Here is an 18,023-nt window from a genome sequence, read left to right as displayed (position 1 = left end):
GCCTTCTCTATTATTCATATGCTATTGTTCAGCATCTAAAAGCATGCAATTTTGTAAGGATCAGCTACAAAGGAAAAGGGAAATTTAAATAATATTTCAAATCTTGATATTGGAACTGAGTCATTTTCATAGAGGATACAACTGAGTGCCAATGATTAGGCACTTTGGACAGATTTGTGCTAAGTTCTGGAGTGAACACAGAACTGTTCGGGACGTTTGAGATTTTATTTTTACATGGGAAAGGGCTAGATGTTTCTTTGCTGTTTTCATTGCTTATCCCATAATATGTAGACTTTTGTTCATGCAAAGTAGGACGCCTATAGACTTGAACACATTAAAACAGTATCGTCCCTGAAGCGTTGTTTTTTTTTTAATGAACAGGATACAATTCTGTGACAGTTGGAAGGAAGTTGATCAATGCTACTTGGGAGTGATCAAGGTGGTAATCGTACACCCACTTATCTGGAGTAAGACCCACTAGGTTCAGTGGGACTTATGTCCAAGCAGATATGTAGATTGCAACTTGAAAGTTCCAGTCCCACCACCACTCTGAGAAAGAAGCAAATCCAGGGCATCGAATCACACAATGATACATTCGGAAACCTGCTCCTCAGACAGGTGCTTTGGATTCATGGAATACTTTCATAATTCAGTAATTTTATTTCTTGTTGAATGCAGTTAATTTCGCAGCACATAATTTAAAGAATCACAGCCTTCAAAACCAGCCACGCTGATGAGTTCCAAGTTAACACAATGCTACACTTCTACCCTCCCTGACAAAGGGGTCTGTGGAAATCAAATTGTGCTCAGCTTGCGACACCCTTTCGAAAATAAACGCATAGCTGTCAACCGTCCCTTATTTGGCGGGAAACTCCTTTATCCCAGCGCCATGTCCTGCTGCTGTCCCTTATTGATGATGTCCCTTAAATTTCCCGGGATTCATGCTCGCCCGGCTCGGGAGGGAAGCAGCGGCTCAGGGTCCTCTGCCATGAGAGCACGCACGAGTTGCCACGTCTCCGTCTCTCCCTTTCCCCCCTCAGGGGCGCGTCGTGAGGAGACGGGTGGCAGCCCCTCTCTTGCGAGACGCCAGGACGACGGCAGCTCCGACGTGCTGCTTAGCATACTCTCCAACCAGTGCAGCATCTTAATGTAGTGATTTTCCCCTCTGCATCCCTTTCAGAACTCTATTTTTATAAATCATTTGTCCACCCATAGTTCAAATATTTACTACAAGTTTTCTGTCAATCCTACCAATGTATGTAACTCTTTACAATAGCTTTTCAACTAAATTATAAACTTTCTCCATTCTCTATTAAAGAGGTCCTCTTCCTGGTTTCTAATTCTGCCTGTAAGCTTTGCCATCTCGACGTCGTCCATCAGTTTTGTCTGCCCCTCTTCTTTGGTCGGAGTTGTACACCCTTAGGATCATCTAGTCCAACCCCCTGCAAAACACAGTCAGTGGCAGCAAAAGCAGCATGGCTCCATCAGTGGCGGATTTCTGTATAAGCTAAGTAAAATCCCTTATTTTGGCTGCTGATCCCTTATTTTCGAGGCTGCTGGTCCCTTATTTTCAAATCTGTAAGTTGACAGCTATGTAAACGGGTCTGTCCAGGATCGTGTCGTAAGCATCCTTCTGGCGCCAAGGCGCACGAGTTTCCGTAGCCAAGCATCCCCCCCTACCTCACTCAACACAAGTTGCCCTTACACGGGCGGTGGGGGTGGAGAGAGAAAGAGAGAAAGCGACTTCGTTATGCACGGCTGCAGTAGGGCGTATGTTGGCGCGAAAGGAGTGTCTGAGACCGGCTGAGGTCCTAAGGTAACCGGCAGGGGGCGCTGCTCCAAAACACGCTCCCGGCGGAGAGACCGGGTGAGGGCAGCACGCATCGCAGCTGTCACGGCACATGCTCCTGACTGCTGGGCATGCGCACTGGCAGCAAGAACTCCCCTCTATGTGTGTGGGGGGGGTTCAGCTGGGATCAAAGCAGTTGGCCGCCGCCGTTGGGAGGGCCCTTTGCGCGCGCTCCCCGGTCCCTTGTGTCTCTGTGTGTGTCCGTCCCGAGCCACGTGACCGGGGACGGTGACAAGGCACTTTTCCCCTCCTGCTGAGTCACCGTCCCTTGTCTGAATTGAAAGCGAGGGAGGGAAGGAGAGCGGCGCCGCAGACTCTGCCCGGGTCGAGTCCCTTCCTCTTCTCCTTCCTCAGGACCCGGCGGCCAGTGGCTTCCAGCGGGCGGAGAGAGCAGGCGACCAGCGCACATGGGGACCGAGAGCGGCAGCGCCGGGGTGCTGCTGGGGCAAGCGGGCACCCTCAACCTGCAGACGGGCAACCTGCTCAACTGGGGGCGCCTGAGGAAGAAGTGCCCGGCCACCCCCAGCGAGGAGGTGAGCCTGCGGGGAGCGGGGAGGAGACGCGTGGACAGGCCATTCTGACGACCCGCTCTTGTTGGTCGTGAGAACGCGGACGCGCGGATCCCGATTCTTGCTCTCCGCGCGGGATGAGCAACACCCCCCCCCAAAAAAATACCCCACCAAAGCCAGGCCGCTGCGATCGACCGCTGCCTCATAAATAATACATATGGGGGCTGGCAGGGGTTTTTTTTTGTTCCTCGTCGTGGTGCCTTGAAAGGGGTTATTTATTGTCTCCTTTCTGTGGCAAAAGCAGCGGGAGGCAGCGCTGGGTGTGTGTGTTCCCAAAGCACGTTGGTTTTATTGACTGGGGTTTTAGCTGTTGTTATACGTCTCTCTCGCGTTGAAAAGAAGAAGAGGAAGACCCCAAACAGCACGATGATTTGAAAACAAGGAGTTGGTATTAAAATCCAGGTCTCTGTCTGAGTCGGGGTGGAGGGGAATTAAAGCTTTATTGATTTCCTGGTTCTCTGCTTCGCTTTAGCTGGGGAGTTTGTGGGTTCAGAGCAATGTTGGAATCCCACCACGGAGAGTTATCTTTTTTAGAAGCGTCAGTGTTAAGTAGATATTTGTTTATGTTGCTGTGTATTTTCCTCAGTGCAAAAACAATTTGCTTCTTCCACTGTATTGTGTTTTTGTCCAATGCCTTACAGGTTGCTTCCAGGCAAACAACCTGTTTGTAGAGCATTCACCTGATTTGTTTTGCACAAAGTTTGTAGGCAGGTTATATGACGTTGCACCAAGCAATTGTTATCACTTTCCTTGCTGCAAAAAGTCTGATTTTGTTTGGAAAGTGGTTTGTTGCCCAGTAATGTGCGCTGCCATAACTTCCTGGTTTGTCACTGATTCCCCATCTGAAAAATTGTGATAGCCTCAAAGCATCCTTAGTCTCTCTTAATAGCCTTAAGAGTAAGGGTTTTTTTGAAAGCATTGAAGCCCATCACAATTTGTTAACAAGTGCTTTTCTGCTAAATTTTGGACATGATTTTAAAAAAACCCTCTTAACAAGCACTTAGGCGAAAAGACTCCCCTAACATTTCTACATAATGTTTGGTATACTGTCAGGGCACACACTTCCACTTTAATTTATTCTGCTATGTTTCCCCTAAACTTTTCTGAATCATAAGCAAGCGACTTTTTCCAAATCTCTTGCTAGCATTTTAGCAGTTTGATGAGCTGTTGCATGTTTGATCAGGCAACTTACTGGAAATTTGATAGGCAGTTATTCCTTTGACGTCAGCCTAACTTAACTACTCAACACCTTGTAGTGCTAAAGGTTTTTACATTAAATCTGTTTAGGCTTTTTGCGACCCCAAAATGTTAGCTAAATACATGTCTAGCTTAGCAGTTAAATGTGAGCATCTTGAACTGTGTTGCGGCATGTAGCTGCAAAAACTTCCTCGCCCCACCCTGGTTGTAATTGACATATGGAATCCTGCTGCAATTAGTTTGGCATCGTATTGCCTCTTCAGGCTATACTGACAGGCAGCACTGTATTGGTTTTATGCTTGGGGGTCAGTCCTTTTTAAACAGCCTAAAAATGATCCTGTAAAACTGCATTTCATTCTAATAATTTTCTTTTTGTTTTATTACTTATTTATTAAATTTGTATACCATCCTTCATCCAAAGATCACAGAGCGGTTCACAACACAAAAATACAAAATGAGGACACAAAATACATAATAAACACAAGAACAAAAACAAACCAGTAACTCCCCCTCCCACAAATAAATTTAAAAGGATTAAAGAGAAACATTTCCCTCCGGCACCATATGTAATGAAGGCTAATAAAAATAAATAAATTTTATTATGACTAATACAATCTATTCAAAGCTTCTAGACAAGATATCTTCTGGACTAAAGTGTTCATGTATCATATTGACCTAGTTATTTTCTTATAATTGTCAATTTCCCTCGCCCCCAGTGTGCCATAAGGTGAAATATTATAGTATTTTGTAACCCAAAGTAGTCATCCTCAGCTTGAGGAAAGTTTTTCCCAAGCTTACTTTTATTCTCAGCTATTCCACAATAACCATTTATACTGAAAACAGTTGGTATTTAAAGGAGTTTTGCTTTCAGATCATACTTCCACCTTGATATGAGAAGAAAAGTTTATCACAGCCACAAATCACAATAACCTTTTTTCGCCCTTTCAAAAGTATGCATAGTGAGTGTGTAGCAATAATTAAAATTTGCTTTGTGGCTTCTTGGGAAAGTACATTGCTAATCTATTGGATAACTGGCTTGCCGTGCTGTTGTTTTTAATTATTATTCTAAAGATGAGGTTCAGTTCTTAGCACTGAGCATCTATAAAGCCAGCAGCTTAGTTTCAGAACATGGATTACGAGGATTGGGACTCATTGTTCTGCAAACTATAGGCCCCCATACCATTCTGAGGTAGTAATGAAGTTATGTTTGGCAGCTATCCCGTAGCCTGCTTGAATATAATGAAAGCCTCAGTTCAAATCAAAATAGAAGTGAGTACTACTTTTACAATAGGCAGGGTGGGAGCAATACTAGTAATAATAGTAAACTACAACACAGCTTGTGTAGTTTATTGTTGTTCTTAGTATGCTGCTATTAGAGAAATTGTGTAATTTTTATGAATTTCATGTGCTTTTGTGCGAATGTGCTGATATTATAATGTATTTGTATTATGCTTATGATTTTAAATATGTTGCGTGTTGCTTGGGAAACCCTTGTGCAACAAGCTACTAATGAGTCTAATTAATAATAATACAGTACTTCCCTGAAGGGAACTGCTCTGACACGTGTAAAACATACGTACCAGAAGCATGGGTTCCTATTTTACTATCTTTTTTCCTCTGCATACAACTACAGTATTGTTTCTAACCCAGTGGCTTTCAAACTGAAAGCCAGAAAATGGGAGTTCCTCAGTGAGAAAATCAGTAGTGATGGACGGGTTTTCTGAAAAGACTGTTTGTGCACTACAACTCGTCTGGCCCTGTAATGTGTAACTGCAGGGAAGGGTTGGGTGTGTTACAGGGCGTAGTCTCAGTTCATGTTAGGTGATGGTAAATGGCATTCACTGGTTGCCAAAAGATTTGGCCGGCAGCCTACAAAAACTGAGTGTGGCTCATAGAATACACCCCAGATTCCTTTGGGAGATGTAGACCACTCAGAGATTCCTCCGCACAGACCACTCCGTGGGGAAAGGGTTCCCCAAAGCTAGAAACTTTGAAAACCACTGTTTTGGTTTTACACCTGGAGAATCGAGTCAGATAATAAATTTGAAACTTATTTCTGTAGCTGTGCTTTTACACTTTACAAACTGTCCCAAGCCATCACAGCAGGGAACACTAAATATGAGGGCTGTTAACTGATTAAAGAATTATTAGTTGATTATTGGCCTCTTAACCAATGAGTTAATTGACGAGTTGTGTTTAAATACCGTAACATGATATCAGAATCTCAGTTAATAAGGTGCCTTTCTGAAATTCTAAAGAGTGTGAGGTAGCTTCCAATTCAGTAGACAAATGCTACTCTATTCTAGTAGAAAAAGTCATACAGTATTTAGTTTTCTCATTCCGAAAGTTTGGCAAAATTAAACATGCCCACAACATGTTTAATATTTGCCTTTCATTGAATTGTTTCACAACAATTAAATCAGTCAAACCATTTTAAAGCTTTACTTAGGATGAATTTGTAGCTTTTACAAATGATCTTTGCATGAGAAATACACTACTACAAGACCAGGTGCTAGATTTTGCTTCTCTTCCCTTTTTAAAAATAATAATGGAAGTTGTTGTTCATTCAGACCTGGGCTCAAACTTCCCTATGCCTTGTTAACTGAAAAAGTTAATTGATTGTGCCATTCAGTATCAGCAACCCTCAATTCAGATCACAGTGATGTTGAACAGGAAGTTGAAACTTGTCCAAAGAGGCAGAAAGAAGACAGTGGTCTATTGGTGAACCACTGGCCAGTTTTTAGATGAAGGTTTATTGCCGACTGCTGGATTTGCTGGATTCTGGTAGAGAGAAAGACACTTAGTTTCTTAAGCAAGAGTTCATACCTGTGGTTCTAGCTTATATGTTACATAAACCACTGTTTTTTGTGACAGGAACAAGCCACAGTAAGCCTTACATTCTTGTACCCCTCCCCTGCCCTCCTCTAGCACAATTTTCCAGTTCTTTAGGTTTTGTGACTTGTTCCTCCTTTCATTTGCCCCCCAAAATCATGAATCTGCTGCATTATTTGTGGGTTCCTCTCATTTCCCATCTAGGCCCCTAATGTGACCTTATGCAGGCCACCCGCTTTGCCTAATGGGAGAAGGGAGCAATACTTTAAAACCGGCATGGTGAATTGCAGAAAAAATAGGATTCCTTTCCTTTTTACTGTTTCCTGTTTACATCTGCCCTCACATTTTTGTTCTATCACTGTACCCAGATATAACTTGCTTAGTTTGTGTGCATAAGAGAGAAGATATAGGGATCAGAAGAGGCAAGTTTAATTTCCTTTTCTCACTGTATTGCAAAATTGAAACCAAGCAGTGTTGAATAGTGAATATGTTACTTTGCAGCTGCGGGATTGCATTCAGAAAACCTTAAATGAGTGGAGTTCAAAGATCAGCCCAGATCTATTGCAGGTAAGTGACTTTTCCTGTTTTGTGTTTCCTTGCTAGTATGCTAGTCAAATAGTTAGAATTTTCTCTGGCCCAAACTCAGTCTGTCCTTGTTAAATGAAATTTATTTCTGGAGAGAGAGACAATATAATGAAAGTTCTCATATAATAATTAAAGTGTCTTTACCTGGAACCAAAATGATAATAAAGTCAGAGGCAGGCATTCCTTCCCATTCCAAAGAGTAGGGATGGGCAGGTGGAGAGCTGACACATGTCTGGTCACAGCCCTCCATATGCTTCTTTGTGACACAGAGAAGGATCTTGCAGTGCAAATGGAGTGTTCAGACAGGTTCCTGTGGGAAGAGGTGATCCTTTAGGTAATTGGAATCCCAAGCCATTTAGGGCTTTAAATGTCCAAAGCAGCACTTTATCATGGACTGAATGGACACAGAGGAATGGTGGGAGGCAGCAGCTAGGGAACCCCCAAGGAAGAAGGCTCAGAGCCCAGGGATTGGTGGTGGGACGACAACAAGTCGCCAAAGGGGAAAGAGGAAGAAGATTGGGAAGAGGTGCTGGAAGCTGAAGAGGTAACAAGGTTTAGTGAGCAGGGAGAGTGAAGTTCCCCTCCCTTCTGGTCTCCCAGAACCAGAAGAGGCATGAAGAGGGAAGAGCAAAAACAGGCATGCTGGATGTCTCAGATTGCTTAGGAAGGACCCGGGAGAGGAGGAGACTTAGGCAGCTGATGAGGTGCTTGTCAGACTTGCCCTCTGTGGCCTCCAGCTGTGCAGTGTGGACCAGGCCTTTTGCAACTGGGTGCCTCGGACAGGGGGATTCCAGGACTTTTGTCTCAAGCATCTGTTGCAGAGTTGTTTGCTCTCCCTCCCCCCTCCCCATATGAAAACAGAATTTTGGTGAAGCTCAAGGCTGCTTTTTATATGTCTTCTCTAATGACACAATATGTGCTTAAGCTGCCAATACTGGTAAGCTACTTCTGACTGTCAACATATTTATTTGCAGGAGCTGCCCGAAACCCTTGAATGTACTCTAGCCCAAGCAATAGAAAAGATCAATCCTGAAGAAAGAGAAGAACTGAAAGTTTCAGGTATAATTTGGTTGTTGACTTCATCGGGAGAGATGGGATGGAGCAGGGCCCAGTGTTAATCAACCAGCTTCTTAGCTACAGAGAGTCACTTTCCTCTGGGGACTTATGGAATATTAAATTGAATAGGTTGGGGAATTCAGTAAGAGGTCCAGCATAGCACAGCTTAACATTGTTATGAATGAATGGAGCAACAGAGCTGAAAGGGAGCAGAGTCTGCCATTGGCCAGGAGACCAAAGCTCGTTTCTCTGCATATTATATGCTGCTTTTGTTCAATTACCTTCAGTAAAGTATCATCACTTACTTTCTCTTGGGACTCTTATCTGCATTATTCTAGTCACTCTGCTGACAAGGATTGCAGTCGAGGATCTGCTAACTAAACAACCTGATGACTAATTCATAGGACAAAACAATATTATTTATTCCCTTTTAATATTTTTATCCTGCTTTTCAGACAATTGTCCTCTCCCAAAGGAGATCACAGAAATAAAAAAGGATCGTTAAACCCTGCTTACCTGGGTGTATTTGAATTTAATATGCTTACTTCTGAGAAAACATGCTTAGCATTGCACAGTTAATAGTTCATCTACATTTAGGCTGTGTTTGCATCATGATTTAGCATTATGAGGCCAAGCCTTTGCAAGTCTCTGGCTTGCACACACGCGCACACCGCAGGTTTATTTATCTGGCTTGCTCTGGAGAACTATAGTTAAGAGTGACCCCAGTTAAGGATACTGTGGTTAATAAAAAATAGAAGCAGAAATGCTTGATCGCCTCCTCACAAGCCACACCAGAGGGGAGGGGAGAGTGCATGAGCCCTAGGCTTGCTCTCATAACACTGAACTATAGTTTCATGCAGATGTATCCAAAGTGCACACCACCAGAACTTTGGTACTGCTTTGCTTATATATCATTGCATCCATATTGCTCTTTCCAAAGTCTGTACTCAACAAAAATCTTCAGGATCATCTCATAGCCTCAGGCAATGCATATCTTTTTCGTTCTTTTCTTCCTTAAAGCAGCTGATGCCACTGTTGCAATGCTGGAAGTAAAATGAAAACAGAACTGGGACAAATGTGAGGGAATGGCCAATTGCATAATGCATCAGCCTGTGAGCTTCCAGAGGCCTCCGCTGTTGGATACAGAATGGTGTGTTAGGTGGTCTCCTTCTGGTCCCCTTCAGTAAGGGGCAATTCTGAAGTTTCTCAAAGAGAGGGCAGACATTTCTAGGTTACAGCACAGTTACAGAAGGGTTGTGGAACCATCCTAGTGCTCTGTATAGATAGCGGCTATCCTTGCACCCTGAAAATGAAAACAGTTGTTAGTTCAAAAATAGCTACATATTAGTAAATCTTGCTGAGAGGTGTGTGCCAACCTGGGTCTCTCTTGGGCCTGGTATTGAAGGCGCAGCCAATAATCTTTCATATATGCTTCCTGAACAACAAGTTAATGAACTACTTTGAACCAAGGTTTTTATCTGAGTTGATAAGGCAATCTCAGTTCCATCAATGATTCTGAGAGTACCTACCATAAAAAAACAACTGGGCATCTATTGTAAGTGAAATCAAGAAGCAGGTTTTTCATCACCACGTTCTAGGCTGAGCCATGGGCTAAGTCTAAGTGTGAGGAACCTTTGTCCCTCCAGATGTTGGTGAACTACGACTTCCATCATCCCTGGCCATCAAGCGATGCTTGCTGGGGCTGATGGGATTTGGCTGAAGGACCAAAGGTTCTCCAACCCCTGGACTAACAACATAAAACAACATTTCTGCCATTCTTTAACTCATCCAGTGCGTCAGGAGCTCATTAGCAAAAATTCCTTGTCTTCACATGTAGAGAAATAATCTGTGGGCTGCTGTTCACCAAAAGGACCTGAGCAAACATGTCTTAAGTCAAATTGCTTTGAAATCTAACCTTTCTATAAGCTTGTTTTGCATTTCATCTCAATGGGAGGCTTGCCTAGAAATCTATAAACCCGGAAGTAACCTAGAGCAGCAAATAACCCTTAACTCAGTCTCTGAAAGGCGGACATTGTGTAATATATGTCAGACTTTTTAATTGGAACAATTGGTGTTCTTGGGAATGAATTGCTTTTGGGAGGGGAACTTCTTGCATTTGTTGTTGTTGTTGTTCTTGTTGCTTTATAGCTAAGTTGTATTTGTGCAAGACATCAACTTAAAGGAAGGAGGAGGCTGCATAATTCTTCCCAGCCTTTCTAGGAGACTCTGGAATTTGAACATGGGACCTTCTGCATTCAAATTATGAGTGTTTTGCTCATTAATTAATCTGTGGAGATTTGATGTGCTATTAAATGGTCAGAAACACACGGTTGGGAATTTGCATTTTTTTCCAGATGTTGCTTTCCCTTATTAACTCGTCTTTTATTTTCAGCAAAATTGTTTATCGCGGGATCAAACACTTCATCAATCAGAGAAGCAGTCAGTATGAGTAAGTTGGCAACTTACATTTGAACATATCCAAAGTTTGCAGGGTCTTTTCTTTTTCTTTATAAAGCCTGTTCTGGCTCTGAAACAGAGAAACTTTTCCTAGTCATGAATGTTTTAAAAATCTATTAACCTTTGTACCTTTTCCCTACTGTCTTTGAACAAAGTTGGCAGGCAGTGAAATGGAGGCGGGGGTTGGGAATCACTTTCAGTCAAGGGGCTGCATTTCTCGTGGTTTCCTTTTCAGGGTCCATCTTTCAAATAATAGATGCTGCTAAAAGGAAGGTGAGCAGAGCTGACCAGTGCATGCATACATACCTGAACATACCTCACATATCACATGAATGCTTACATATACAGCACACAACACACACATAATTAGGTTTGGGGGGAAAGTTTGCATTGGAGACAGTAAGACTTCTAACCTAAGTGCAGTTGGGCGAGGATGCATTTCCAGCAAGGGCGTATGGTGGCTGTGACCCTCCTCACAATTGACCATGCCACATTTCGGCTTTGGAGGGGTGGGGCTCCTATTGGCTTTAATATTAGGCTTTTTACAAACCTAATTTTAGTAGGCCAGAAGTGCACACTGACTTACTAAGAACTGGAAGAAATCCAGATTTTGCATTGCAGAGCAAGCTTCAATTCAAGCAAAAATTAGTCTTTTGTTTTTCTGATAGCTGAACTCTGAAAATAACCCTTTTGTGTGGTTTCCTTGGTGTACTATTGTATGTTCAGATCTATTAAGAACTCTGCTTTCCTTCTTCTCTTTTCAGCATATTTTGCTGCAAAGTAATACCTATTGTATAGGTTCTTCCTTGTAATTCAAAAATTTTGTGGATTCAGGGAATTGAACATTTATACAAGGAGATAGAATAAGTGATCAGAAAAGTAGATTTGTGTTTCTTAAAGCCTCCTCTAATTCATTTTTATTCTATTTAAGCATGAAAGTTTTTCTCTCTTTTTTTTTTAGCATGTTCTGCCCTTGGTGTCGACCAGTTAGATTCCGTGATAATTGCTCCTCCTCCAACCGAAGACGGAATTAATCTTTCCTTAGAATATTTACAACCTTACTGGGCAGAGCTTGAAAACTTAGTTCAAAACAAAAAGATTGTTGCCATAGGGACTTCTGATCTAGATAAAGCACTGTTGGAGCAACTGTTCTTGTGGGCGCAGGTAAGAGGCAGTGTTCAACTGAAATAACCTGGATCTGCTACTTTTTCTGTTAATATGTTCTGCTGAATATATTATGAAATCAGATCCAGTTTTAAACCTGAGTACAGTATAGACACTGTATAGCCAGCTGGGCAAGTGAGTTGTTGCATCCATATGTTTGATATGTGCAGCATTTTTTTAAAAAATTAGAAAACAGAGCAACTTTCCATTGTCATTCCAATGTGCACTCACTTAATTAAATATAATGTAAGGCAAACACCATAGCGTTATCTTATATCTGAAGGAAAGCTGAAATTTTTACTTTTTCTAGGTAAAACCAAGCAGTAACCAGGTGAATCTTGCATCCTGTTGTGTGATGCCACCAGATCTGACTGCATTTGCTAAAGAGTTTGATATCCAGCTTTTGACTCATAATGATCCAAAAGGTAAGGTCCTATTAATTGCCTTGATAGAGTAGACCAAAGGTCCATTTACGCTTTGCCATTTTATGATCATTAAGAATTAGCTGTATTATCACAGAGTTAGTTCCATATTCTGTGTAGGGCACAATGTATAGAAAAAGAACATTTTTTGGGTGCCAACTTAAATCAAAGCCAGAATAGCTCAGCCCAATGTTTGAAGACAACATGTGCATAGGGTGCACTGCCTGTTACCATTTGAGCAAAGAATTCATTATTCCCACCTTTTGAACAATGAATTTCTGGCTTATATCACTTGTATGTTTGGAGATTTTAAGAACTGGTATTGATTTGGACTTAATGCAGTCAAGGAACTCATTCAGTAGGCAAAACATAAAGTCATTTGTAGAGATAACACCGCAGCAAAGATGGGCATAGCAATAAGCCAGGAGATAAATCCTGCAGTGCTGGATTGGTTTGAACAAACCTGGACTTTTAAAATAATGTCCAAACTAATATATTATAAAAGGTCAAGTAATGAACAACTGTAGAAAGTTCTGGAGTGTTGGTCTTGGTGATGTTCTGGTATGGCAAATATCAGGACTGTGTTCGACCATGTAGTGTGTTTGCTTTATTGTAATTACATATATACATATTTCAAATATGATTGGCATTCAGATTGGTATTCTGAATGCTGGTAGCTCAACTTCCTAAAAGCTTTGCTAATCATCACCTTCTCCTGTCCCTGTTCTAACCTTAGAACTCCTTTCCGAAGCAAGCTTCCAAGAAACACTTCAGGAAAGTATCCCAGATTGCCAAGTGCATGAATGGACTCCACTGTGGCTTCTGCGATATTCAGTCATTGTTAAGAGCAGAGGAGTCATCAAATCCAAAGGCTACATCTTGCAAGCTAAAAGAATCCCAGCATCTTAAGATGGACCTTGGCATTAACCTGTATCTGAAAGGCCCTGTCTCTGCTATATCATTGCACCAAGATGCAAACTGGAATTTGTAAAGACCAAAATGTTTTATTATCAAGTAGTCAGTGAAGCCCAAATTACATATTGGAGTAAGAGTCTGATACCATATTTCTCTATCAATTTCCTTTTATTTCATACATGTGTGTTTTGTGTTGAGTTCAGCTTGCTCACTTGTGAAATATTATTTTTCATTAACTGTTCGGGTGATTTAGAGATGATATATAAATAAAAATATTTGAAATATTTTAATGACTAATATAAACAGAATTTGACTAGGTATATTTTGATTGAAATATTTCTGTTTGCAAGGAGTAATGTAACTTGTTAAACCTTATTGCTGCTAAGCGGACAGCAGAGTAAATTTGGGAACACTGGTGGAATGAGCACTCTGATTTTAAACCAGAGATGTAAAATTCAGGGTATGCAAGTAAATTGTTTAATATATTCATGAATGTACTTCCCCACCACTCCTGTCATAATACAGTGTAATACTTGTATTATGTAACTTTTTTCTTCTATCATGTCTATACTACATTTCTCTTGATATATGCCCAAGGAGATGGTGTTTCTGTATTGGAGAGCACTGGTCAAAAATATAATTAACTTTGTCAAAGTTTACCTAGTTTCATTTTGCCAGTGCTAAAGCATGATTTACATTTTGAGACTCATAGAAAGATGATTGGCTTTATATATGACCTTGACATCACATACAGTATAGATCAGGGGTTCCCAAATTTGAGTCTTTAGCTTCTTTTTGGACTACAATTCCCATCATCTCTGACCACTGGTCCTGCTAGCTAGGGATGATGGGAGTTGTAGTCCCCCCAAAAAGCAGGAGACCCAATTCTGTCTGAAAATCAGAGCTGTCATAGTTAAACGAAAATTAATTTGGGTTGGTTCCAGACTGAATAAGCGTATAGCCACTGAAATAAATGGAATTTGTTACTCATAACTGACTTAAATCCTGATGATTTACAGCAGGTCCACTCAAAGCATAACTAAGGGCTTATCCACACTTTTGCTTTTCCCACCACTTTATCCTGGGAAAACCTATACACTGCTGAATCAGAGCAGACGTCAATTGGGTTTTCAATGCATTGAAGTTTCCTCCGATTCAGTGGTAAAGAGCAGGTTTTCCTGGGGAAAGTGGCTGGGCAAATGGAAAACCACTTGGACCCGTTCAAAGTGTAGGCAAGCCCTTTGTGTAGCATCAACCCTTTGTTTTTGTCAACTAGTTTCGTGCATTCAGTGTTCTGGACTGCCTTTAACCTATGGAAACTTCTATAACTGAAGCAGTTTTCTAGTTTTTCATTTAGTGTTATAGCCAAATACATTTTGGAGGTTTTACACCATTTGAGGAAGGTTAACATTTGTATTTGTATATGCATACCTATTTAATGCACTAATGACAGGTTTCATGAGGGGTGGTAAACTTTTATCTGAAGTCCAGAGTTTTACATTCTAATTAAAAATAGCATCATAATGGGTAGCTAGAAAGAGTAAATGCTTTTGTACTGTCTATCATATCCTGGTTACGTACTTTAATCCATTCCAGTGGGCAAACTTCTCAAGTTTTTATAAAGTTTTTGAATAAGGGGGTTTAAGCATGTGGTGGTGTTTGGGTCCTAAAATGTTTTAAGTAAAGCTTCTCAGACAGGATTCTGGTGTAAACTTTGATTTGAAGCATAAATATCCAAATAATTCTGGCGATATTGCTAAAAATAGTATGTACTGAATTTTCAGGAAGTCTGTCTGTGGAAATTTGGGGTTGCAAAACAAAAGATGTAGACAGCTGCAGTTGTATGTAGTCTGCTTCAGAATTAATTGGTTTTATTTAAACTTCTGTACCTAATGAGCTTTTACTAGTTTGAAAATCATTGTTGATTAAAAAAAAAAACCTTGCTTTACAGAAATTCGCTGGTAACTGTTTCTCCGCTTTGTTTGTATCTCTATGCAAATTTTCAAATAATATTTCATGTTATGCTGTCCTTTTTTGGAGTTAGGGAGTGAGGAACTGCAGATTTTGTTTTGGATTTTCTCCAGCCAGCATGAAGAACACTAGATGGAATGCTTCCCATAAAATGATATGATGAAATAAAACTTTAAAACAGATTTTAAACTATGCATGTTATCTGGAAAACACACATATCCCAAATATGGAAGCAGAACACATTTTTGGTGACACTATGCCAAGAGAAAGATTTCCTTTCAGCCAGGCCTCACTTTGAGTCAAGACTCTACCTCATCCAGTGCTTCTTTATAGTACCGTACTTTTTTAGTTCATTTTAATACTGTATTTCAGATTCAGTGCTGGAATAGGTGACATAACCAAATCCTTCCCCAACACATATTGTACTCTAATCTTAGGCTGCCATATTCAAAAAGTAAAAACCAGGACACTGGTTTTTTTTATTGATTTGGCTAAGATCCAGGACAAAGCACCGCCTTTCAGAAATTCCCCTGGATGTCAATGCCACCTTTGAAATCCCGGGAAAAGCCTGGTGTATGGCAGCCCTGTCTTAAGTGTTTGCAGATATACTTGAGTCTAGTCAAAAGGAATGAGTTAACTGAAACTAGACCAACCTTAGTTAAACTAAGAGTAGCAACACTAGCAATGTTGCTAAATTTCCTTCATGCAAATTCCTTCTAAGTGCAGAAAAGATTTTGCCATTCTGGAACATTATTTTCCTCTGTACTTCTACTTCCATAAATCTTCCTGCCACAGAACTATGAACATCTGTTCATCCTTCTTATCTAACAGAAGCACCTCTGTGATGCAAGTCTACCACCTCAATGAGAACTACAAAGGAGTAAAATCCTAGCTAGGTCTTTTATGGTAGTGGTTCACAGTTGGTGTCCACGGATCCCAGGGTGTCCATATAACCCACCCAGGGGATCTGTGGGAGCAGTGCTTTTTTCTTTTAAAAATATGTTTAGGGGTACTCTCATTTTCCTACTCCTATTGAAATACTGCCCCTCAATGAGGCCAAACTCAGATTCACCAAATGTTTAGGGGTATGCATACCCTGCATCCCCCTAGAAAAAAGCACAGTGTGGGAGCATTCACATAACAAAAACTACCATAGAGATGTCAACATTTTCAAAAGTAGAAGCTCCATGGCTTGGCTTTTGAAAAACAGAGTCCTCAGTAATTAGCTAACTGGAAACCACTGTTATATGGCATTGTTGGTTTAATGTCGAACTCTTAACTCGTGTGTGTGTGTGTGTGTGTGTGTCACACACCAGAGGCTTCCCAACAAAAATACACAAGACAAGAAAACTATCAAAAAAGCAAATACATTAAAACGTTACCAGAGATGAGGATCTGTAGCTCTCCAGATATTATTTATGCTACAGCTGCCACCCCTGGCAATAGTTGTGCTGGCTGGAGGTGAAGGGGGTCCAGCAGCAGCTGTAGGGTCAGTAGGACATAGGTTATGGGGAAGAGAGTTGTGACCCTCTTTGTATCAAGTTATCTCAAAAATTACCAGTCCCAGATTTTATTGTGCTTAGGCAGGTGGGATAGGCAGAGCACTATATAATTGATCCCAGGAGCAATCCCAGAGCTGCTTACAGGATTTGCAGCCCCTCCTACGTCATGGAATTAAGTGCTGTGATCTTCCATGTGTCAGATCCATTTGGTAATGTGCTTGCACACTACAATTTTTAAAAGCAGTGACTGCACCGGATGAGAGGGAGCAGGTGTTTTCTTAATCTTCTCTCTAGGCTGTTCCATAACAATGTTCTTTTTATAGCTTGGAATATGTCAGACATTGCAATTATAAAATATTAAAAACCCATAAAATCAAAAAGTACATAAATATAGCAAACAAAATTCACTAAAGCTCCAATTATGAACACAGGTTTTGGGTTTAAAAGAGGTCCATGCTACAACAGTCTGGGTCTTTACCTATCAATAGAAAGGTGTAAATTGGTGCAAACTAAGCTTCCCTGCAGGGACGCGGGTGGCGCTGTGGGTTAAACCAGAGCCTAGGGCTTGCCGATCGGATGGTCCGCGGTTCGAATCCCCGTGACAGGGTGAACTCCCGTTGCTCAGTCCCTGCTCCTGCCAACCTAGCAGTTCGAAAGCATGCCAGTGCAAGTAGATAAATAGGTACCGCTCCGGCGGGATGGTAAACAGCGTTTCCGTGCGCTGCTCTGGTTCACCAGAAGTGGCTTAGTCATGCTGGCCACATGGCCCAGAAGCTGTACGCCAGCTCCCTTGGCCAATAAAGCGAGATGAGCGCCGCAACCCCAGAGTCGGCCACAACTGGACCTAATGGTCAGGGGTCCCTTTACCTTTTAAGCTTCTCTGCAAGGGCTGCTCCCTTAGTGGCGTGCCACTAAAAGTTCCAGGGGGTGGGGGTTACCTGCCTCTCTTCATGTGACAGAGGCAAGGCTTCTGAAGTGGATCTTATGGTTAAGATAGGCACTTACAGTCCTACAGGTAACCCAGTCCCAAGCCATTTGGGCTTTAAAGGCCAAAAGCAGCACGTCTGGAAATGCATAAAGGTGTGGCGGTGATTAAGCAGCAGCCCTCACTCAGAAAACATTTTGAAGTTGTGCCGCAGATAAAAAACAGAAAACTTTCAGTCCTGCTCTCAGGAAACGGACAAGCCTGTTCCTAAAAGCTGTTCCCCTTCCTTTATTAGAATTTCCCTTTCTCTGCTGAAGGAAATTTGCTCTAATTCCCACCCCACCCCACCCACCTTCAACAGACCTCCTGCCTTTAGACTAAGAGAGCATTATTGTCATAATCGTTTGTTTTATTTATTTTTATTTGATTCCTGTATTGCAGGGGGTGAGACTAGATGACCCTCGGGGGTCCCTTACAATCTACAATTCTATGATTCTATATACAGCCCAATGCCAAAGGAGGCTTCTGGGCAGAATATAAAGACCATCAAGATACACAAAACCGTTGAGACATAAATAT

The 18,023-nt window shown here is 41.5% G+C and overlaps 1 protein-coding gene and 1 long non-coding RNA gene across 2 annotated transcripts; one reads left to right on the top strand and one right to left on the bottom strand.

The window, feature by feature from the left end:
• Positions 1-1,940: 1,940 nt before the first annotated feature.
• On the top strand, positions 1,941-15,199 carry GCLM (glutamate-cysteine ligase modifier subunit). The gene is made up of 7 exons (XM_053391671.1): positions 1,941-2,382; positions 6,949-7,014; positions 8,007-8,091; positions 10,481-10,537; positions 11,507-11,709; positions 12,020-12,134; positions 12,868-15,199. The coding sequence occupies exons 1-7, from the start codon at positions 2,257-2,259 to the stop codon at positions 13,038-13,040; spliced, it is 825 nt and encodes a 274-aa protein (XP_053247646.1). The 5' UTR covers positions 1,941-2,256; the 3' UTR covers positions 13,041-15,199.
• Positions 8,486-17,771, bottom strand: LOC128415459 (uncharacterized). The gene is made up of 2 exons (XR_008330970.1): positions 17,525-17,771; positions 8,486-9,391 (listed from the first exon to the last, which is right to left on the bottom strand). It is a non-coding gene; the product is annotated as an uncharacterized LOC128415459 (long non-coding RNA).
• Positions 17,772-18,023: the final 252 nt, after the last annotated feature.

The sequence above is a fragment of the Podarcis raffonei genome, chromosome 6, assembly GCF_027172205.1.
Source record: "Podarcis raffonei isolate rPodRaf1 chromosome 6, rPodRaf1.pri, whole genome shotgun sequence".
Classification (NCBI taxonomy): domain Eukaryota; kingdom Metazoa; phylum Chordata; class Lepidosauria; order Squamata; family Lacertidae; genus Podarcis; species Podarcis raffonei.
This window is presented reverse-complemented; position numbering and strand designations above follow the sequence as displayed.